The 24,934-nt window shown below is 35.8% G+C and overlaps 1 protein-coding gene across 2 annotated transcripts; it reads right to left on the bottom strand.

The window, feature by feature from the left end:
* Positions 1-5,441: 5,441 nt before the first annotated feature.
* LOC108911411 (protein FAM177A1) lies at positions 5,442-24,737 on the bottom strand. Of its 2 annotated transcripts, none has more exons than XM_018716355.1 (4): positions 24,467-24,737; positions 24,028-24,149; positions 23,481-23,656; positions 5,442-6,145 (listed from the first exon to the last, which is right to left on the bottom strand). In XM_018716355.1, exons 1-3 carry the CDS (start codon positions 24,641-24,643, stop codon positions 23,497-23,499), a joined length of 459 nt encoding a protein of 152 aa, XP_018571871.1. In that variant the 5' UTR covers positions 24,644-24,737; the 3' UTR covers positions 5,442-6,145; positions 23,481-23,496. The 2 variants fall into 2 exon arrangements, with proteins under 2 accessions (XP_018571871.1, XP_018571864.1); XM_018716348.1 differs by having other exon boundaries at positions 23,503-23,656.
* Between the last annotated feature and the right edge of the window lie 197 nt (positions 24,738-24,934).

Genomic DNA, 24,934 nt, shown 5'->3' with positions numbered 1-24,934 from the left:
CCGCTTCTAGTACAAGAGAATTGACAGGTACAATGATTTAAAGATCAAATTGAAATTACAGTCAACCTACAAAATCAGAGTCTACTAGCACTTTGTTAAGTATTGTAATATGGGTGGCAAGATAATGTATACCAAACCGCTCATTTAATCAAAATTCTACAAGAGGCCCAAAAACTTCCAAATGATCATCTATCAAATAAAAAATAGTTGTGATTATTGTCCAAAACAGGAAAAAGTTGTGAACGAATATTATTACCATACATCAATTATACAGGGTGTTTCATAATATATGCGCAGGACTTCAGGATGCGATAGCTCGTCCAAAAATTTGAAAAATAGCTTGTAATAACTTACCCTCTAAAATGCACAATTTTCGAGATACAGGGTGTTGAAATTGTAAAAAAAAATTCGTTTTTTGCGAATATCTCCGGAACCGTTTATCGTACAGAAAACAGCTTTTGTAAGCATTTACTACTCATAATAAGCTATGTTCTGTGCGAGAAAAAATTTTTTTCAAAGTCATAATTGGTGAAGATTTTGAAGGGGAAGTGGGTGTTTTTCTCCCCAACTTCTACGCCACTGGAAAAAGTACGGTTTTGAGACGCCCATTTGAACCGCCAATGTTTTCTACACAAAAAAAGTACTCTTGGTCATAAGCTCTAAAGTTGACCGTTTTCGAGAAAAATCTACTTTTATGTTGAAAAACATGGTCAATTTTTTGAAATAAAATTTTTATTTTACTAAATGTATTATAATTTTTTTTATCAAGTAGGCTTTAAATTTTAAAACGAAAGCTACCTCCTGTCAAAATAACAATTAGTTTGTACCTGCGAAAAGTCAATTTGTATTACAAAAGTAAAAATGAATTACACAAACGCTGAAATGTGCGAAATGCATTACCTTTACGGAATGGCGAGCGGTAATTCGGCAGAAGCAAGGCGGTTGTATCAAGAAAGACATCGTGATCGCCAAGTACCACATCATAACTTGTTTCAACGCATTCACCAACGACTATGGGAAAATGGAAGTTTTAAAAAGAATACTGCTGATAATGGGCGGCCTATGGAAGCTGCAAATGCCCAAGTAGAAGAGGCTGTCCTCAACGAAATTGAAGAAAATCCGATCACAAGTACCAGAAAAATTGCTCACAACTTAAACATACCTCACTCGACGGTTTGGAGAATTTTGAAAAGACAACTTTTGTATCCCTACCATATCCAAAGAGTACAAGCCTTATTGCCAAGAGATTTTCCGCCAAGATTGGCTTTTTGTAGATGGATGCAAGACAAAATAGCTCAAAATCCTCAGTTTGGAGCCGAAGTTATGTTTACCGATGAAGCATCTTTCTCGAGAGATGGTATTTTCAATTTTCACAATAACCACATATGGGCTGAAGAAAATCCACATGAAATTGCAGAAGGCAATCATCAGCAACAATTTTCCGTGAATGTTTGGGCTGGCATCGTCGGTGATCATTTGATAGGCCCACATTTTTTACCGAACAGATTAAACGGTGCAGATTATCGACAATTTCTAGAAGAAGTACTGCCGGAACTGCTGGAAGATGTACCGCTTCAAGTAAGACAAAACATGTACTTTATGCATGATGGAGCTCCGGCCCACTTTAGTTTGGTTGCTCGCCAATACTTGGACGACGAATACCAAGACCGTTGGATCGGTCGAGGAGGTCCCCACCCTTGGCCCCCGCGATCTCCCGAACTTAATTGTTTAGATTTTTTCTTTTGGGGCCATCTCAAAACCCTAGTCTACGCTACTCCAGTTGAAAATGTTGATCAATTAAGAGAACGCATTGTTGCATCTTGCGACATAATTCGGAACACTCCGGAAATTTTCTTGCGTGTTAGACAGTCAATGCGTCGAAGAATTGCTGCGTGCATTGAAGCTAACGGAGGACATTTCCAACATTTAATTTAACTGTGTACGATTTTTTTTTTTTTAAATTTTGCAACTATGAAGTTAACGTTTGGTTTTGTTACTTGTTCTAACGATTAAATAAATTTTGTTTAATTAGTAAAAAAATTTTATTTCAAAAAATTGACCATGTTTTTCAACATAAAAGTAGATTTTTCTCGAAAACGGTCAACTTTAGAGCTTATGACCAAGAGTACTTTTTTTGTGTAGAAAACATTGGCGGTTCAAATGGGCGTCTCAAAACCGTACTTTTTCCAGTGGCGTAGAAGTTGGGGAGAAAAACACCCACTTCCCCTTCAAAATCTTCACCAATTATGACTTTGAAAAAAATTTTTTCTCGCACAGAACATAGCTTATTATGAGTAGTAAATGCTTACAAAAGCTGTTTTCTGTACGATAAACGGTTCCGGAGATATTCGCAAAAAACGAAATTTTTTTTACAATTTCAACACCCTGTATCTCGAAAATTGTGCATTTTAGAGGGTAAGTTAATACAAGCTTTTTTTCAAATTTTTGGACGAGCTATCACATCCTGAAGTCCTGCGCATATATTATGAAACACCTTGTATAGGAGCTGTAAGTTTTAAAAAACACTTTGTTAACACAAAAATTTTTCAATTGAAAGCAAAAGTCCACCCAAAAATAATCAAAATCGAATAATATCTACGTATTCAAGTTATTTACAAAATTCAAAAATTTTCACTACCTTTAAGGCCATCTAGCGGCCAAACGAAGCTATTTCGGATATAGATGAATTAGCCTAAATCTGTCTGTTTTGAGACCACGAATCTGTGGTCTTCCGTTGTACACGTTATTCTGGGTCAGCCTGTATATTATAGTCAAGGACTACAATTGAACAAATTTTTAACATATTTTTTCCACGACATCGAAAATATAAAATAAAATTTTTTCGTGAACAATGAAAATCCTCGACTTCACCCACGACCATTTTGTTTCAGGCCCACCCCCGAGAATGACCACGCTGAGCCCTTAAGCGTCCCCCCGCTCCGCACCCTCGCTGGTCCAGCGCACCCTCGCCAGACTGGGAGGAGCCACGTCCATTATCCTGGACCCCAGAGGGGCTTATCTGGGGCCCGGCGAGGGCTCAAATGGGGCAGAAGTTTACGGCCGTCTCCGTCGCTCCCCAGTGACCGTACGTGGAGCCGCTTCCTCGCGCCACGGCAGATGGGGAAATCTGTGGAAATCGCTTTCTTCGCTCGCCCTCGCCCTTCGAGATATGATTCACTTCCGCGGCTATCGGCGTTACGAGTTTTACGACGTCGGGGCATAAAAAATGGATGTTATCGATGGGGGTGCCCTTTACGAGCCCTTCGAGGTATCGATTGTGCAGGGGGATTTGCATGCGTGGTGGACGAGATCCGAGAGCCGGGTTTGGGGCCTACGCAACGTTAAAGTTCGGCTTTTTTATATAAAGACGCGTATTATTCCACGAGAACATACACAAGATGCTCCTTAAGTATGTTGCGATAATAAAGGAGGTGATTTCCCTCTCAGTTCTGAGAAAAGAAAATTCTTACAAGTCTAGGTCCTAGTTTCCGTGTTATGAAGTTTTAAATTTTAGAAAAAAAATATTTTCGATTATATCTACAAATTATTATTTCTATTTTCAACTATTTTAACTCGTTTATATTTGGCTTAAACTGTTAAAATAAATGCTATTCTTAACATTCGGAGCCTTTTTCTTTATTAAGTATAAGAGTTTTAATCCTATATCTTATTTGTGCACCGAGAGAAAAAAAATAACTAGTGGTATAGTCTTTCCGATCTCAATTGAAGAACCAAGAGGTTGGCAGTATGTAGGTACCAGGTTCGGTCGCTAACGCAGCAACTCAGCACTGAAATATTTGAAAAACTTGTTCCCATATTTATTTAGCCGTACCTATATACAGGTCTGGTCGAACTAAACGTGGAGGTGGTAGAAATGTATACGCAAAGTTGAAAAATACGCGCGCTGACTAATGGCGTACACAGACAGCCGAACTGGGCGACTGGGCAATAAATCTCAGCTGTTGACAGGTGGCTGACAAATTTCCTAGCAGTGCAGTGCAGCAATGCGGAATTTGGTGTGATTCAGGTAATTTTAATTTATTATAGACAGTAGGCACCTTCTATTAATAATTCATATTACAATTGCGAAAGGGAGAAATTAGAGGGATATTTTGTTTGCTAATATTATTGCAACATGGCATTTTAGAGACCTTTTGAAACGGAGCAAAACGAAATTTACCGTCAATATAATAAAATTGTTTGAGGACATATACGAGAATTAAAATATGTTGTTGGCCAAATTAACATACATAGAAATTTTTTTCTTCACATTAAGTACAAATTATTATAATTTTTTACCTTTAGCAGAAAACTTTTTTAGGGACGCCTATGAAACACATTAAATTTTATTGCTAAGCGTTTTCATACATGTTTTACTGACTTCGGAAAGACTATAGGTACGTGAAAATTGAAACTCTAAAACTTTGCACTAAAAATTCAATAAACACTCATTTCAATAAATCATCTCTTCCGATTCCACTTATATTATTATTATTTTTTTCTTAAAAAATAAAACGGTTTTCCCAGACATTTTAGAATATATAGGTATGTTTTGAGGTTAGGTTTTTTCTTTTTGAGGTTATGTTTTCATTCTAGGCCGAAAAAAAGCAATTAACTGTGCCAAAGTTGTGTTAAAATAGACATAAATCTTATGAGAGATTTTATCACCAAGAAAAATAAGTATATGTAGGTATTGAAGAAAGGAATCGGCGTATTTTAGAACAAGTACCCACCTATCTGTACACCAGAATCAAAATGTATTAATTTAATTTTCTGCCAAAATTATAGAGAATTATAATGCACTTTTATTCGGATAATTAGGTATATGAAGTTTTCTTCTTCAATATTTTAGATTACCTACCTATTAAAAAATATACGGGGTGTATCTACGAATAGATGACTGGCATTTTTCTCCAAAACGGTTTAATATTTTATTTGATATTTTAATTTTAATTAAAATGAAATTTTACAACTTAAGACATACAATGCAAAAACCTAACCTAAAAAAGTTATAATCTAAAATGTCGCCGGGAAACATCGTAGTTCGCGACCTCTACAATATAGTTCAAAACTAACATCACTGACGTATTTTGTAACCTCACAAACTTACCTGTATCAAATTTGAATGCAATGTGTATTGATATTTGAAAAGGATACAATGAAAAATTTAAAAAAATCAACAACAATAGACAAAAGTCACTCTCTTACCCATCGTACTAAATCCGAGCGTAAGGAATTCAAATTTTTACTCATATTGATGACGAAAAATTATAAAAAAATCCTAATTCCTTTCCTTAAAATTTGTCCTTAAATTAAACTTTTCAAATGAATTTAGAAGCAAATTATGAAGTTCTCATTAATACGCTCTTCTTGAAAAATAATGGAACTGCAATACACTTTCTTATATAGTTAAGGGTTAGAAAAAATTAAAAACAGCAAAGTTCTTTATTTTGTTTTATTAACACCTAAAGTATTCGACAATTGACACTTGCGATATAATTTATAGCATAGCGTAAATATACTTGAACAATTACTAATACCTTTCTAGTATCAATATCGTGTATTGAAATAGAAAAAAAATAGGCCAATTTTATAACAATACTTACGAAGAAACATTTATGTGCATTTTAATTAAATATTTTTTCTAGGTACACGAGAGTTTTGTAAAATATTAGTAACTATAAAACGAATATAGAAAATCCAATCGATGGATAGGTATATAAAAATAACTACATTAAACATTAAAAAATGTGTTGTTCTAATACAAAATACACTATACGAGAGGTATTAAAAATCAATGTTCAAATAACCTTTTCAAGAGATTTTCTGTAGAAATAAAATTAATAATCTACAATTTTGTTGATACTTTTTCGACTTATGACCATTTTGTATAATGACAGAAAAGTGATTTCGTCTTGTTTTCTTTTTAACAAAATAAGGCCTAATGGTTCATGAACTTTGAACATTCTGTAGCTTAAACATTTGTCTTAAATCAAACGATAAACTGCAGTGTCAACCCAGGACATCTAGCAAGATATTATAAAAATATAGCAATATGAAATGGTAAATATGGTATACTTATTATAAAATACATAGTCTTAACATCCCAGCAAGCGTGCGGTTAGTAACGAGGAACTGTTGATTCCTAAAACAGAAAAAAAAATTAAACTGTTAAAGGCGTAATTTTATTTTGTAAGTAGGAATTCTACAAACAAAAGAAAATCACGCTTTTAACACGTTTTAACTATTTTTTCTATGACCCATGTTGTTGTTATCTGTAGTGCCAATAAACTACAGTTATTTATAATTCTATTAATAAAAGTCATAGAAAAAAATGTTGCGTTTTGAAAAATATACATGAAATTCTTGATATACAAAAAGGTGCACTAAAATACTATAAATACATGAAAATTGCAACTGAAATATATTTTCATGCTCTGCAGTGACTTATAAACATACTATACATTTTTCACGTTTTTACTACTATGCTGCTGTCATTGCCAAGAAAACAAATATTTTAAAAAAATTGACTTCAAAAAGTCTCCCATTATTTAATAAAGGTAGGTTTACCATATTGAAAAAGATTAGAAATATGGAAAATTACACTGAAGTGTTTACTATCTCGCTTTTGTCTTCACATTTTACTAACTAGTTTTTTCATGCAAAAAAGCACTTCAAGTGCCTTTGGTGATGTGAGGAAAATTATTAAAAAACTATTGGTACAGTGATGAAGGTGGCACAACTGTTGGAAATTTCCTAGTCAATTTTTTAGGTATTTAGTATTCTATAAAATTACAATGAATAAACATTTTCTTCCGATTTTTTTCTAACCTCGCTAATTTGACAAAAAATGAAAAGACTAAAATTGTTCCATATACCTAAATTCCAATAATAAAATGTCTTCCTCTAATACACATTTTCCATAGATTTTAAAAATATGGAAACACAGCATTGGAATAAAATATGTATTGTAAAATTACTGCATATGGATTTGGATGTTCGAAATTCACCTATGTTTCGGAAAGAATGCGATAATATTTTAAAAAGCTATCCACGAGGCATAATTCCCGCCAAAACTAACAGAACCATAGACAGAAAATCGCAGACGACCTACAATACATCACAGAATTTTGGCAAATTCTTATAATATACCTAATTTTAATATTTCGAAACTCGAAATAAAGCTAGGCATTAACCCAAATAATTTACAGATCCACAACTCACTGGAGACGGCCACAGTTCAAAAAGGGACGTTTTCCCAAACTGGCAATTTTCCGAAAATGACGTGAACTTCAACTACAAAACCCCTGCGGAACTAGCGTACAGAGTGTTCGGACGTCTACCCAGGCAACATGCAGTTCAATAACCAGTGTTGGATCCTGGTCAGTACACGTTGTATCCTACAATTTTTTATATATGTTATACAGTGATTCTCAAACGGTGACCAACTTAAAAAAAATATTTTTATTTCTTTTTAAATAATATAAAAACTATCGGTGGTATATTTTTCTAAATAAAATAGTACGCCACTGCTTTAAGGTAATAATCATGTTATTTTAGGAATCGCCTTTCAATTTTCTACAAATTTTTAAATTATTTGAAAAAAAATAAAAATATTTTTTGTATTTAAAAAACAAATACGAGGTTTCATTTCTGGTCACCCTGTATAATACAGATATTACATTGCTTGTATTGTATTGTAAATGAAATAAAATTTCAATAAATCTGTTTCAAAAATCAAATATCGAGTTTTTCTCTTACAAAAATAAATGATTTCAAAACTCCCATAGCTCATGTGGCATCTTCCACCGAGGCATTGTCCTAACCTGAGGTGAAGATCGTAAGAGATACAAGCTTATAAAGTTTCCATACAGGCACACTAAGGAGGCCATACACACATAAATGTTAGTGCTCGAGTCAAGCATAGACAGTAATATAAAATAAAGCTAAGTCGAAAATTGCCCATAAACATAAACATAGAAAACAAACTAAAGCATTTCTTAGTGTAAATGCGTCTTTAGATACAAAATACAGTGTGGACCTCCAATGCCAAGCAATTCCGTCATCAATGGAGGAAAAGCGAAAACGTCGACGTACTCTAACCCGTTGAGGTTGGCCTGACACACTATCCTCATAACCACATCGTAGGAGAATAGGCGACTAACCTTCCAACCTGACCAGACGTATAGAGGTGAACGACTGCGATAAGAGATAATCCAACCAATTAAAATCCGCGACACATTCTTATGAAATGAAGTCAATGTTTTTCGATAACAGAGATCTAGGTATACAAAAGATATCTACATATCCACAGTGCAGAGTAATTTTTATTTGAGTCTCAGATAAAAAATTGTTAAAAAAATAAATAAATGCGACAAATACAAAAAACATGCAATACACCAACTGTAAACATTTCTGTACACTAAAAACCTGGTCTGGGACGGATAGGATTTTATTAACAGACATTTAATGACGTTAGCAAACCGACCCGACGACACGGCCGCCGAATCCAGTTACCTGCGACCCGTCGAAGTAAATGAGCCTTGGGCAAATATTATGGGTAAACAGGGTAGGCCGGGGCGTGCCCCATGATTTATGACTGACCGACGGCCGGCCGGCCGCTCTAAACTGCACGTAATTAGACGGCTATGGACTCGTGCTGGGCCGGACAGCGGTCACTAGATTCGCCGCTCGCAGAACTGGTTCGTGCACGCGATACGGGACTTTACATGTGTAGTCGCTTGTAAAAACGAATGAAACATCCCGTTCGACCACCGAGCTGATCTGGCGGGCTGCTGACAACGCAGATTTATGGCTTTATAATGCGGTCGAGGTGTCATAATGGGTCAGCGGAGGGCAATTTTGGAAACGGCGGTCAATTATGTCCGTCCGAGCGGAAACTGACCTTAAGGCGTGTTCTATTCGCTGTAAACGACATTTAGGTGAGAATTGTTACCAAAACCTAAAATAATTAAAGTTAAATACACAGTGTTTTGTAACGAATGGGCCATAATGTAATAGGAGTCAAAATAAGCTGTCAAAGATGAAAAAAAAATCATTTTCTTAAACATTTTTTAAACACAACAGATATTTGAACCAAATTCGGTCTACGGGAGCTTTTCGTGATGTGGAATTCAAATTTGATGTGGAATTCAAAATTGATTGCCATATTTTATTGACATTCAATACGTTCGGCATGCAGCATGTGAAAGGTCTCAATTTTTTTTGGTTCTCACAGTAAGTGATTTCTGATATTAAACATCGGTTCTTCATATTTTTCTACGAATAAAAAGTATTCTTAGTTGAAATCTATATGAGCCTCAGTTTTAGAAAAGAATAATGATAGCTACATATTTTCAATACACATAGCGAACATAGTTTGCCGTAGCATAAAACAGTGGTAGCTATTTTCAATGCACATAGCTTCTATAGCACTAGAGTTTCTTATCTAACTCAGGCTTCACTGTTTCAACAATAGCTTCTTGCGAACATAGATAGCATAACGCTCTGTGATGCTTAAAATTAATAATTGTACTTATTTTCAATGCACACTAGAATAACTAGCAAATCACTTTCTGTTACATTAATAAAACAATACAATTTTCATTCTAAATAACGAGCATAGCGCTTTGTAGCTGTAGTTTCTAATCTAACATTAACATCCTAATCCTAAGTAGGAAACATAGCTTTGTGTTGCATTAGCATAAAACAATGATAGCTATTTTCAATTACTAAAGCGAGCATACGCACTGCAGCACAAAATTTGCTTGTCCATTTTCCCAATGTCTCTTAGCGAACATAGTTAGCATAGCGTCATAAGTTGCAGTAGCATAAACAATGGTAGCTATTTTCAATGCACATAACATTTTGTAGCAATAGAATTTCTCATCTAACTTAGGCTTCACTGTTTCAACAATAGCTTCCAGCGAACATAGGTAGCATAACGCTCTGTGATGATTAAAATTAATAATTGTACTTATTTTCAATGCATACTAGAATAACTAACAAATCACTTTCTGTTACCTTAGGATAAAACAATACAATTTTCATTCTCAATAACGAGCATAGCGCTTTGTAGCTGTAGTTTCTAATCTAACATTAACATCCTAGTCCTAGGAAACATAGCTTTATGTTGCATTAGCATAAAACAATGATAGCTATTTTCAATTACTAAAGCGAGTATAGCGCGCTGCAGCACAAGATTTGCTTGTCCATTGTCCATTTTAACAATGGCTCTTGGCGAACATAGTTAGTATAGCGTTATAAGTTGCCGTAGCATAAACAGTCGTAGCTATTTTCAATGCACATAACATTATGTAGCACTAAAATTTCTCATCTAGCTTAGGCTTCACTGTTTCAACAATAGCTTCTAGTGAACATAGGTAGCATAACGCTCTGTGATGCTTAAAATTAATAATTGTACTTATGCACACTAGAATAACTAGCAAATCACTTTATGTTACCTTATGACAAAACAATGCAATTTTCATTCTCAATAACGAGCATAGCGCTTTGTAGCTGTAGTTTCTAATCTAATATTAATATCCTAATCCTACGAAACACAGCTTTGTGTTGCATTAGCATAAAACAATGATAGCTATTTTTAATGACCAAAGCGAACATAGCGCACTGCAGCACAACATTTGCTTGTCGATTTTGACAATAGCTCTTAGCGAACATAGTTAGTACTTATAGCGTTATGAGTTGCCATAGCATAAACAATGGCACTGTTTCAACAATAGCTTCTAGCGAACATAAGTAGCATAACGCTCTGTGATGATTAAAATTAATAATTCAATGCACACTGGAGTAACTAGCAAAGCACTTTCTGTTGCCTTAGGATAAAACAATACAATTTCAATATCAATAGCGAGCATAGCGCTTTGTATGTGTACTTTCTATTCTAACATTAAGATTCTAGCATAAAATAATGATAGCTATTTTCAATGACCAAAGCGAACATAACGCACTGCAGCACAAAATTTGCTTGTCAATTTTGACACCGGCTCTTAGCGAATATAGCTAGTATAAGGCTTTGTGTTGCTTTAGCGTAAGGCAATATTAGCTTTATTCAATGTACATGGCGAGAATAACTAGCATAGCGCTGTACTGTCTTACATAAAGCAATGGTAGGCATTTTCAATGCATATAGCGAACATAGCGCTCTGTAGTACTAAACTTCCTCATACAATCTTCTCTTTAACATTCTAATTAGGCACCACAGTTTTTATAATAGCTTGTTCATTGTAGCTATAATCTCGTAGCCAATCCAAAAGAACCTCAGAGAAGCCCCAATCTACGCTAGTGACTTATTAGCTCGCGGTGGGCCTCGGCGTTCACGCGTGGCATCCAAATGTATTGATCTGTACTATACGGTACATGTGGATGCCGGAGGAGTCATCCATCAGTGTATCTCGGGACGGAGACCTCTCCGAGAAACTGGTGTGGCCCAGTCGTGCAGACGCAGCAAACGGGAGGCCGAGAGATCGACCCAGTTCGCTTGGCCGATTGCCGGCAACAAAGACGGGCCATTAGGCGGATTCGAAGCCGACGTTTTCGGCGTAAACTTTCTTGACAGCGACAGCCCGTCATGGCCCCGGGCATATCCTGGGCCCGAGGGCCGTTCCGCTGATACGGAGGAGACCCCTAGATGGCTGATGGGTGAGGCCATTACCGGATGGTATATCAGCGGAACGGCTGATTACGCCCAACGAACTTCGAACAAGGATTGTGGGTGCGCTGGGGGCCGATTTGATGACATTTTTCGAAAGCAGCGAAATGTTTTCATCGGTGAAGTTATTCAGATACAGATCAGATTGGGATAAAACAAGGCAGACAAACGTCATTTACAGATACTTATATTTTTTTAATTCTTTATCATAAAACTCTTCAACAGCTTCACAAAAAAACAAATTATCAATACATCAACCGAAATAAAATATTATTTTCATAGTTTCAACTGTATTTTGCAACTTAAACCATATACCAGTATATTTTCATTAATTTCAAACACACTGTATCTCAAAAACGAAACAATTCTTCATACGTACTACACGTAGCACTACATCCTACACAAAGAAAATAAAGAAAAAAATTACTATATTTGTGTGGCCCATTGTAAAAAAACTGTCACAAACTGTAATCATGTATTATTATAAAAAGATATACACGGTGTCTCATTTTAAATAATGCATTGCAATACCTTCTTAGGCAAGCACTTTCAAGAGAAACTTTTTAGACAAGTGTTGTACGGTTCTGAGGGGGACCTTCGATGGTGACCTTGACCTTGACACAAAGGTCAATCGTAGAGGTCATTTAAAGGTCAACTAGGTTTTTAGATATGATAGATGTATTTCTGACACCGGAAATGAATAAAGCGGAAAATACGTTGACCATTTGCTAGAAGTCAAGCTTGAAGGTCCTTTGAAGGTCAAATCGAGTTACGAAATAGGAGAACAATGTTTGTCAAGGCAAGATCGCTGCTGACCGGGTCATAGTGACCTTGCCTTGACCGACCGGGTTATAGTGCTTCCCTGAAAAATATTGGAATGCGTTATTTAAAATGGGACACCCTATATTATATTACATTAATTGGCTTTAGATCTATCACATTTGTAGACGTGTTAAGTGTTGTTTTTGGTAGCACTGATTGTGAATGTACAAAACAAATTACAATAAATGGATTTGTTTGAAAAATTGAAAGATATCAAAATTACGATTTTTGCAGTTGTTAACTGCAAATTCTTAGTGATATGTAATATGAAAAGACACAAGGTATAGCAGGGTTGACCATATTGACTGGACTTAAATATTGTTTGTTTTTAATTTAAAATTTACAATTTTCTTCCTATACTTACGAGTGTAGCTTTTATAACTCTTATTAATATAATCAATGCATAAACAAACTTTATACGAGGTGACTCAGAATTTGTGGGCAATCTCTCGGATTTATTACAGGGGGCGTTAAAATAACATGACAAGTTCCTATAAAAATTTCCCCAAGAAAATGGATTTTTTTTAATAACTTAAAATACTTGTGTAATTAATTATTTTTAGGAAAAAACAAAAGTAAATAAAAGTGGCATTTTTTAGATAGGCGCAGAAAGAATGCAATTCTCATTGGTTTATTTCTGTTTACGGATATAATAAAAATTATATTAAACAGAAATAGTTTTTTTCTCGAAAACAGTTCGTTTAATCGATATCAACCACGAGTGCATTTTTTTAGTTTAAGGTTTAAACTATCTAAAAATATTATTTTTGTGCTTTTATCGGAAAGGGTTTAAAAAAAATGACGATATTGTGCTACAGCTAGTCCGTCCCTGGCAAACCAAATAAGCCAAATTGTTTTCATGGGTCAATTTTTAAGGAGTCTTATATGTCCATCGTATTAGAAAATAATTAAATTACACAAAGTATTTTATATGTTATTAAAAAATATCGATTTCCAGGGGCGTCCTTTAGGGGTCTGTGTCTCCGTAAGGCGGCCCTCTAGGGAAAATTTTTATAGGGACTTGTCATGTTATTTTAACGTACCCTGTATAAATCCGAGAGATTGCCCACATATTCTGGGACATCTTGTATGTGTAATAATTTGTGACGTATACATTTTAGGGCTCCATGACAATTTCTATAGATTTTGCAAACATTTTCAAAAATATTTTAACAGTAATGCGGTTTCTTCCACATGTGGAAGCAAAAGCTCTAAAATATAAAAATTTTCGTAAGAAATCTATGAATAAAAACTGAATACGCATATTTAACAAAATTGTAGTAAAGTTGAATACAAACAGACAGAATTTATGGCAACAAGTAGCACAAACTGTAGTTTAGTAGTACGTTTTATATAGGTACTTGTCGGAGATGTCTTTCTCACAGGCCGAGTCCTTCAGACTTTGGAAATTCCAGAATTCTTTACTCAGGAAATACCCTTTTATAAATTGTATTTAGAACATAAAACCACAGTTTACAGAATACTTATTCTGTAAACTTTGATAAAACTTAGAAATAGTTATTTATGAATTAAGCCGGTTTGTTATTCCCGAGTTTTATGATGGCAAGCTGGGGTTTGGAGGGACTTACGGGTCACTCAACGTAGCCGAGGTCAAAGGATAGATAGCATTTACCTTATAATTACTTTGTGAGGGAATCCCTAGGATATAACGAATTTGATTGGTTCATTTAAGAATAATTTTGACCTGACGAGTGAATAGAAGTACAGAGAGATGTACTGAAAGCAGTTCTACTTGAGCATCGAAGGTGTGAGTGCTATTCTGCTGACTGTGGATTCGTTATCGGGCCTCTGATTGTTGTCATAAAAACCTCGAGTACTTTATTACGACTCCGACATACTTAAATTATAGTCCACAGCGCCACAATTGGGTAAACTTTTAATATATTTTTTCCTGTAGGTATTCTCAACTTATTCACTGATTTTCTAAATAAACATGTTGAATTTCATACACAGCCCAATCCCCGTATCCCTCCCAATCTCATACTACCTACAAGTGCCCCTTACGCCTATTGACTCACGAAGTCGCCACCTCGCCCCCCCAGTCCGTCCCTGAAGCGGTGGCACTCTCCCGGCCTAAAACCGCATCCCCGGCGGAGTGGATCCGGAGAAGGCACACTGCAGCCGCCATATGCAAATGTTGTAACCAAATTATGTACTCGCATCGCGCATATATAATTCCTCCGGTTTAGACGATGCGTCCCCAAGAGAACAGCGGGCACCTGGGGACACATTCTAAGCGCCTTATCTCTGCGAACATCTGTAATGCGCTTTATTTTGCCCACTGGGTGACGACGGTCGTTGTTCCCTTTTCCCTGACCAGGTACACAGCTGGATGGGAGCTTGGGCGCACCGCGTGCGTTGGATTGTATGCAAATTCGGAGCCGAATTCGACTGTTACTGATTGCTCGGCGAGCGGAACGGCAACTACCTGAACACGAAATTTTAATTTACCGGAGAACTGCCGCACATATGGCAATCCGAGAGGCATTGTGATCGCAACCCTTTGCGTCAGAACTGGAAACTACCCGATTTAGTCACGATGCAGATACAGGATTGAAATTAGAAGTCCAGACCAATTAGGCGTTGGAAAAAAGAGTGTTGTTTTTCTTCAAATAATGTAAAAACATGTTACTCTGGAATTAAAAGCATCAGACATGGAATCGGAAGATCTCCCTTTAAAAGTTTTAAGTTACTTAAGCAGGCCTCAGACGATTACTGTTAGTATTTTAAAATATTGACAGTATTATTGACAGTGTAAGGGTAAATACTAATGCAAATTATTTTGTCAGTGTTGTGGCGAAGTCAAAATTGACCATCCGAGGTCCATACAGTCAATATTTCATCAATACTGAATGTGCTCTGATGTGACAGTAACCACAAAGAAAACCCAACGTTTTTTTCATCTTTTCCTTGCTAGCTAAATTTGAAAATATAATGGTAGCACGGGCTTTTTCTTTCATTGTCGGTCCTGGAAAAGCAACCATGAAAAAACACTACACAAAGGACCCCGCACAAATCTTATGGAAATTGGGTCCCGGTCAAATTCGCTGAATTTTTGATATATGATAGAGTTCATCATACTGGTCAATTGTCTCAATGGCCACAAAGCTCAAAAATGGATAGTTTGGCCGGTACAGAGCTTTAAAGCTCCGAATATCCTCCACGGATTTATGTATATGCGCAGTGTGTATAGACTTTTGAAATAGCCTATTTCATTTTTTTTATTATCTAGGTTTATATTTTTGAGGTTGCTGAATTCAGATCTGTTGTTAGATTTTCAAAATTGACAGTTGGCAGCTGTCAAATAGCTGTCAATGTGCTATAATAAAGCCAAAAACTTGTTTTTTTATGTTTTATCTTTCTTTTTTTTTAGTTCGATAAGTTCAAAGACGATATCAAATCAATAACAATGACTATCGGCAGCTGTCATTTAGCTGTCAACAATTCTTCAAAGTCCGGTAATAAAGTCAAAAAATTATTTTTTGTTTATAACTTCAAGTTTTTTAGATAAGTGAATATAAATATGATATAAAATTATGTAGTCATCAGCTTACAGCTGTCAACAAGCTGTCAACTAACTGTCAAAATGCAATAATAAAGTCAAAAAGTTACTTTTTTTAAAAAGCTTTAAGTTGCTTAGATCACTGAGTTCAAAAGTGATGTCATAAACTTATATCATGTTTGATTTCTTATCCACAAAGTTAAGCACAAAAAATAAGTTACTTGCTCTATTATTGCATTTTGACAGTTAGTTGACAGCTTGTTGACAGCTGTAAGCTGATGACTACATAATTTTATATCATATTTATATTCACTTATCTAAAAAACTTGAAGTTATAAACAAAAAATAATTTTTTGACTTTATTACCGGACTTTGAAGAATTGTTGACAGCTAAATGACAGCTGCCGATAGTCATTGTTATTGATTTGATATCGTCTTTGAACTTATCGAACTAAAAAAAAAGAAAGATAAAACATAAAAAAACAAGTTTTTGGCTTTATTATAGCACATTGACAGCTATTTGACAGCTGCCAACTGTCAATTTTGAAAATCTAACAACAGATCTGAATTCAGCAACCTCAAAAATATAAACCTAGATAATAAAAAAATGAAATAGGCTATTTCAAAAGTCTATACACACTGCGCATATACATAAATCGGTTGCTGATATTTGGAGCTTTAAAGCTCTGTACCGGCCAAACTATCAATTTTTGAGCTTTGTGGCCATTGGGACAATTGATCAGTATGATGAACTCTATCACATATCAAAAATTCAGCGAATTTAACCGGGACCCAATTTCCATAAGATTTGTGCGGGGTCCTTTCGTTGAAATTAGATACCCACTTACAGATAATATTGATAGTGTGTAATTTTAAAAACCAGAAATACTGACAGAATCTAATATTTACATTAATACTGATCGTCTAAGACCCGCTTTAGAAACAAGCTGACGATGTTTAGTCTTTAAAAGAAATCTAACTGTATTCAGTCAATTTACTGTCATGAAAATAGGCTATTACAGAGGATATTAGCGTTTGCCCACAATAATTGAAAGTGTAAAACCAGGTGCGCCAAAAATAACTGTAATTCTACTAATCCCTACCAAAATCGGACACACTCGAGCCCTACCTACCTGCCCCTTACACTCCCTACATAATTAACGGAGGGCAGCCCCCGTCCACTCAGGTAGACGTGACCTCCGCCGACCTCTGACCCCACCGCCTTCGACCCCGTGCCCCGCACGAGTCGCCCCGTTTCTCCCCCTACGGCCGGCCGGCCAGTGTCCGGCTGACCGCTGCGCGCACGCGCGCCAATGGCAATCGATACGCGGCCGGGCGGTGGGAGACCGGCGGGCCGCGATTGGTCAGGGCGTGGCCTCGGCATCCGCCGGGTAATTACGGCGGACCGGGGTCCGCAGCCCCCTCCCCCGCACCTCACCCGGGCACGCGGCCCCCACCCACGTGATAAATAACCCCCAACGACAGGAAAACGCTCTCAATGCCGCGGAATGATTAATTAGGGCCCCGGCAGGCAGCGGCGGTGGATGCAGCTCTCTCTTCTCCTGTTGTGTTCCGACCGAGCCTTATTTATATATTATATAGGTAATCCGGCATTGTTCTCCTCTCGACGTCGCGGTTTTAGGATACGGGGTAGATGTGTGTGGCCTATGAAGGAGAATGTTTTTGTTGCCCGGGTCGGACGCTGTCACTGCTTCTTATTTTCTTAATCGCCCGTCGGGGGCGTAATAAATTTCAGGCGTGCCGATGGAACTTCTTCGTCTTTATGTCTTTTAGGGGCTGCCTGAAACTATTTCAGGCATTTCGGTGATGGTGCAGTCAGTGACTTGCTTGACTGAGATTAATGCACCTTAACCAGGACACGGTCCCGATCGGTTGCGGAAGATTGAAAGGCTCAGTTCCACAAACAAAAAAGACATCTACTAGCTCCTAATTGAATGAAGCATAAAGTAGACCTTACACAAGATAAAATCTGCACAACAAATTCTTCACTATGATAAAGAGAAATATTTTTTAATTAATTCAACAAAGAAAGAACAAAGACAATAATTGAAAGCCTCTGTTGTCAGTATTTCACAAAGAAGAGGCGATTTAGGAGAAGAGTTAAATACAAAGATTTTTATTTATTTACAGAAAATTACACTGTAAGCTATAGTGATGCGAGTATATTTAAATTTATTCAAATAATATATCTAAGCAAATGTCAAATTATGTCCTACAATTGACGCAAAACTTCTCTAGATTTTGGTAAATTTATTTTAAAGGAATGTAATTTACTGACCTTAGCGTTACATTTTACGCTTAATTATCGTTTGATGAACATATTCATTTATAATAAATAAATATGACTCTAAAAACTTAAAATAAAATTTTTGCGACACCTATACCAGGTTTAAGAAAATCAAACAGGAGCACAGCTCCGAGACAGATAGAAAAAGCATAAAACCTAATTAGTATCCACCCAACTTTTCTATTACTCTATTGCTATTCATTGTTTCTGATTTTTGCCAATTTTTTTTAACAAGCGTTCAATTCAAAGTATGAGGCTAACATATTCAGTATTGAATTAAAAATATTTTTTTTAAATCCCATACCTTATTTGATTTATTGCACAGTTACTACCTGTATTTTAAATTCATTAATAAGATACAGATTTTTCATTAGAATACAAGTTTATGACCAATAGAAGTGCAACATAACAGCAATATTCAGTCAATATCAAATATTATCATGACCGTGGTTTAAAAATTTATCAATACTGACACTTTACCCTGTAAATTCCAAAAATGCAAATAAAATCGGTAAAAATGTACCATAGCGAAAGTAAAATTGAGAATTTAACTTCACCAGAAATTGAGCACAAGAGCAGCAAACGATTTATTACACATATAAAATCAGCAAAAACGTATGAAAAATTTTAGTATCAGTTTATGGATATGGATTAAAGAAAGGTGAGTAGATTTTAGTTTACAATATAATTTACTTGGAAAACTGTTTGGACCATGAGTAGCCCTATATTTTTCGTATTATGGCAACTTGTACAAAGAGATTTAGAGATGATTTTAAATCAACCCTTTCAGGTGCAATTAAAGGTTCAAAAACAACGCGAAAATTCACAGTCAAATGATATTATGGAATATGTAACAAGTATATGAATTTTCGTCCAAAATATATTGTATAAGCCCATATTTTTTATCAATTACATAAACAGAAAACGCACATTCAAAATTTGGGAAAAAATAAATTTGGAAAATTGGGAAAATTAACTTCTGTTTACTGAAATCTTCCCAATCACAATTTATTATGTATCGAATACGGCTTTCGCCGACAGTTGTGCCATTGTGCCACAATATCGGTTGATACTGATGGCTACAAAACTTCACTACAACGCCACTGTCCATAGCAGAGGCCGAAAACTACAATGACGAAGAATGAATTCCAAATCAAAGCAGCATATCAAATTTTGAATTCGACTGAATACAGCCAAAACAATAATTTAAGAGCCGAATTGTAAATCTTAATTTCATTATAAATTTTGATAATAAGATGCTTGTTTTTCATTGGCATTAATATATATTTTTCCGATGCCGATAGTTGAGGCCAAGACGAACAAACAGGAGCACAGCTGACAGACAAATAAAAACAGCGAAAAAAGCCTAATTAGCATCCGACCTACTTCCCGATTACTCGAAAACAATTATCGCGCGCGAGATACGCGGGGTCGAAGAAGTGCAAGCACCCCGCGTGACGTCACCCCACTCCCCTCCCGGAAAGAGAGAATGAAAGCGAGTGCCGGGCGTTTAAAAAGTGCGCTAATTATGAATGAGAGAGCACCAGAGCGCCGCAGGAGTACCCGAGATAGTAGGGCTAGGTCAGGGCCGCCGCGGGAGCTTTTTCTTTCCTTTTTCAAAAAAGTCGGCGGCGCGCCTCGCCTCTAAATTGCTCTTTAAAATTCCAACTTTGTTTTAGGAGTTCGCGGGGGCGGGGCGGGGCGGCGCTTTTTAAAAATTCATCCACTTAGCGCTCTCAGCTGATTCCGCGGCCCCGCTGCTGCTGCTGGCGCTTATTTACAATGGTAATTTTTACGCGAACACTTTCGCTCTCGGAAGAAATTGCATCTCGCTCCGTGAGCTCCCTTAAGTTGAAGAGTTGTTCAAGGTCCGATAAACTACGAGTTGCTACACGGTGTGACCTGCACAACTTAATTAATTAAATATGTCCGCTGTGTCATCTTTCACTTTTTTCGATAATTCGAAATTATGTGATAAATTACAACTGTTTTTCTCTTTTTTAAACGATAAATTTTCTAAATAATTATAAAGTTCATAAAAATATAGTGTTGGTGTGAGGCGACATGTAACCCATACTTACTCTGGTAAAATGACAAAAATTTTGAACAATTAAACAACAATACTCCTTAATATTACTGAATGGTTCAACAAAATTGTCAAATGTAACATGAAAACTAGTGTCGGACTAGCTATATCTATAGGGTCCCTCGCTGACTTCGGTGAAGGGCCTTTTTGAGATACCGAAGAGGAAACATATTTTAATAGAAATCGCATGAGCAGAAATTTGGAAAATTTCAAGATTTCGGTGTGAGGCAGACTGGCGGAACTAACAAAAGCTACTTTGCAATTCATAGACCCGGAAATTACTATTTCATGCATAATTGTTCGGTCAGGCTGATTTTTTGTGAGCAGATAGTAAAAATAGTGTAGAATAATATGTACCGTATCCGCACGCTGAAAAAAGCGGGCGACATTGTTTAAATGAACAATTTAACTCGATAACTATTTGTTAAATCTACCAATAAAAAAATTGGCGCGACTTCGGGTACGGCTCAGATTTATACAGATCGTTAATTAGTTTATTTGTTTATAAGGCCATAACTCGCGAAATAATCCACTTACGGATTCCGGCTTTCGCATAAATTATTTATCTGCAGTTTGAGTGTTATCCGAAGAAGCCTCTGTGATAACATCTCGATTTATTATTGTTTATTTAAAATGGCATAATTGACGGTTTTTTGCAAGTAACTTTTGACCGGATTGATATTTTTTGACGCTCGAAACGTCGTTTTATAGAGCTCTTAATGACAAACATAAAAGTAATTTGCCATTTCTCTGTAGAACCGTCAGAAAAAAAGTTACAGTCGAAAAACGGGAATTTCTACTAAAACGGCATGTTTGATCAACTTTTAAACAATGTCGCCCGCCTTTTTTTAGCGTGCGGATACGGTACATCTTATTCTACACTATTTTTACTATCTGCTCACAAAAAATCAGCCTGACCGAAGAATTATGCATGCATACCCCTATATTTCCTGATGGTCTATCATGCACTAAGGTCGCTTCCTTAGGTTAAATTCTATATAAAATATATAAATATAAAATAGTCAATAAACAGCGTACTTAGATTTTTGTTGATCGTATTTCGTTGGAATTTCTCAAAATAATATTAAAGAAGGGGGAGCGATGGAGCGATGGCAGTACGTCATTGACAGATGTAAAATTGGGAATTTAAAAACGTAATTTTAAGTTGATGAACAAGTCCAAAATAGTATATGATTTTATTTTTAGAACACAAACACTCTGCCAATATTTAATATACACAGGGTGTTAACTACTGGTGCCAATGTCAAAACATTTTTGAGTTGAAACTTAGTATTTTAAGAAACAACTCGGTTTGTATTTTTGTAAATAATCAATTCCGTGTAGGCGGAATACCATTTACATGTAAGAATATTAGAGCGTGTTTTTTATGTAATATAAAAAAATTAATTCGCCTCATCCCTGCGGATTTACGGCCTTTCAAATTAGAAAAGAAAATATTAATTTAAATTTTTTCCTCAAATGTGGAGAAAGTTACAAAAATAAAATTATATACATTTTTCCTAATATCGAAAAAAAAATTCTGCACAATTTCTTAATTTTCCTATTCAGTTACAAGGGTCCATACCTACAATTTCTTGAATACTTTTTTTCTATCACCAATATCGTATATAACAAATGTTCGGTAGCGACCGCTGGGCGCAGAGGTGGTCCGATCGGAGTGATTTTGGTGTCATTGTGTTAGACTCTGTCAATGTTTAAGTGCGCTATAAGTGACTGCCGTAAAAAAGTTTTCAAAGACAAGGAGTAACGAATAAATTTGTGTGTAGGGCGGAAAATCAAACTAGATGGAGTATTGTTATGTCAATAAGGGTGTGCAGTCGGAGTGGCTGTAGCGTTTCGGCGGTTTTCAAAATTGTTTTGTGCTTCTGTCGAAAATGATATCTTTTATAATTTCCATGATACAAGACGATTCTCAATTTACAATAAAATTGTCATAGCCCTATATAATCCTTTACACTCAGTAGATATCGTAAAATGGTTTAAATATTCTAGTCACTTTCTTGAAACATGTACGACATCGTTTGTGTAAATATATAAATAAAATCATTTATACACAAGTGATATGAGGTGCTTTAATTTATCCATGATGATTACGTTAATTTCTAATAATATGTCATAATTAATTATATTTTGGCGGTACACGCATTTGTAAATTGAGCGCGAGAAAAGCGAATTTTGTCTCGGATGGCCACTAGAATGAAACGATTTATGTGCCATTACAAAAATTTTCTAAAAGAAAATCAGAAAATCACACATATTTCCTTGTCCTCAAAAGAGAACACGCCTACGAGACGGCGTCGATTTAAAAAAAAAAAAAACAACGCGTATATCTTTCGGTATTTTTATTAGGATTTCGGAGGGTACGATTTGTTTTATCAAGATTTTTACCTAAAGTGACCAACATACGCGCACATACCTGATAAAATACAACTTGGACATTCGAAACCGTTGAAAACACTGGTGACATCGCCAAGTATTTCATAATTTGGCAGAAAATCGAAAATGTACGAGGAACTTCTTCCACAACAGTCGTAAATAATTTCTTTACAGCTAATTAATTTCATTTTGGAGATCCTGTCTTAGTAAATCAGCCGCGAATGTGATCAAGCGTTTTTCGCGGCAGGAAATAAAAAGTGTAAAAAAACCATCGAGGAAAATATAATTTTATAAATATAATTACAGTCAACTTACAGATGCATCCGCATATTCTTTTCCTCTTAGATGGAACTAAAACAGTTCGCCGAGTTGCCTCAGAAATAGCTGATTGCATGTAACGCGTATTAACTAAAATTCTAAAATTTTTGCTATACAGGGCGTCTATTGCAATCAAGATGACAAACAAACTTTACTATAATTACTTTGAGAAGAAATATGAATTAATTTTCGGAAATTTCCTGAAAAGAAAACCTTTCAGTACATTTAGACTTTTCTATTGAATTTCCCTTACAATTGTGTAAAAAAAATTTTAAATCATAGCAGTTGTATACACAAGACGCCCCGTATGTGTAAAACCACCAACTATATACAGCATTCAAAAAACATTTATTACCAATCACGAAACAAATTTACACCTCTACTGGTCTGGGCTGATTAGACAAGATCTCCTTCAGGGGCACGGAAACCGTGGTGGCCGCTGCGGAAGGGTCCGACCAGCCCTGAGCAGCGTCTTTCTGCTTCTTCTCTTCCTCTTGGCGACGCTTGTACTCTTCGAGTTCGAAGTAATATCTATAAAGAAATACTTTTTCATATACATCTAACGATCATAAACTAATTATCTACAACATAGCGACACTAATACTAGCGCCATCTATCGAACACTACACGCATTGATGACATAGATGGGAGCGCCATCTATTAATGTTTGGCTGAATCGCACAATAAAATGTTTGCAGTTTACTGCATTATTAACTTTGACACAACGGCAGATGGTATAAAGCATTGTTTGCAATCATTTTTTTAGATGGTAACTGATCGAACTTTACGATAAAAAAATATTTTAGGAAACTTTTTTTCCAACAATAAATGTTCCTACTAATTAGTATTTTACAGACCTAATTAAATCATGATACTAAGAATTATACAATCCATGTGCTTACCTGGGCGTTGTAATACCAAAAAGAGATGCTAAAAATTCACCGACTGTATCGACAACGGACAAAGTACTGGTACCAGCAGCCCAAGCTTTGTACCAAAACCAAGGACCCCACGTTAATGTAGACTGAAAGAGAATTTTTAAAAAAGTCACTAAATATTGTTTCATACATATTGTCTGAAATATCTATATGATGTACCAAAATACACTCTAAAATGTAATATTTAAAAAAACTCTAATTTCAGCTATATATAGTATCTCCTGATTCTATTGTAAAAACTACTATGAACAAGACATTTTGAAAATTGAAAAATTTACTTTCTCTGTTCGCTTGTGGCATCTGTGAACTGAATGTAGAACTAAACTAAAAAAGCCTTTTACACCCCTCAAGTCTTACAACACTATCTCTATACAAAAAGTGTAAACTACACATTTCTACATACCGGATCTACGACAGTTTGATCTTTAGGAGTGTCTACTTCATCTTCGTCACTGCTATATTCCTCTAAGGTACCATCACAGAAATGTAAAATTCTTTTTGGGGTCTTCACTTTCACAGCAGCCTCTTGTTCATTTTCTTCGGTAGCACCTTCATGAGTTTCAGGTCGGACGAGGACCATTTTGTTATCGAGCAAGTTAAACCAAACGTAGAAAATTAGTACACAGGTCTATTTACTTCTGACAATTTTGACATTGGTCAGGGAGAACGACTTGAAAATGAAATGATCTGATTGTGAAATGATTTACAGACACCTCTATGTAGTGTCAATCGAATTACTCAATGACTCCTATAACCAATTACAGTTTTCTATACATATAATAATACGATTAGAACATTTTCTTATAGATGGCGATAATTATATGGTCTATGATAAAAAAAATTGGCTTAAAAGAACAACTGGCAATGGTGT

Source organism: Anoplophora glabripennis, unplaced genomic scaffold (genome assembly GCF_000390285.2).
Source record: "Anoplophora glabripennis isolate ALB-LARVAE unplaced genomic scaffold, Agla_2.0 scaffold6, whole genome shotgun sequence".
In the NCBI taxonomy this organism is placed as follows: domain Eukaryota; kingdom Metazoa; phylum Arthropoda; class Insecta; order Coleoptera; family Cerambycidae; genus Anoplophora; species Anoplophora glabripennis.
The sequence above is the reverse complement of the archived record's forward strand: the minus strand, read 5'-3'. Positions and strand labels throughout refer to the sequence as shown.

What these genes read in the sequence shown, in the direction of transcription:
- LOC108911411 (XM_018716348.1), bottom strand. Translation starts at nt 24,643, where the DNA reads ATGGTCCTCGTCCGACCTGAAACTCATGAAGGTGCTACCGAAGAAAAT. An exon ending in ATCAAACTGTCGTAGATCCG is followed by an intron (nt 24,150 to 24,466) that starts GTATGTAGAAAT and finishes ATTCTCTTTCAG; the next exon opens with TCTACATTAACGTGGGGTCC. An exon ending in TTTGGTATTACAACGCCCAG is followed by an intron (nt 23,657 to 24,027) that starts GTAAGCACATGG and finishes ATTTCTTTATAG; the next exon opens with ATATTACTTCGAACTCGAAG.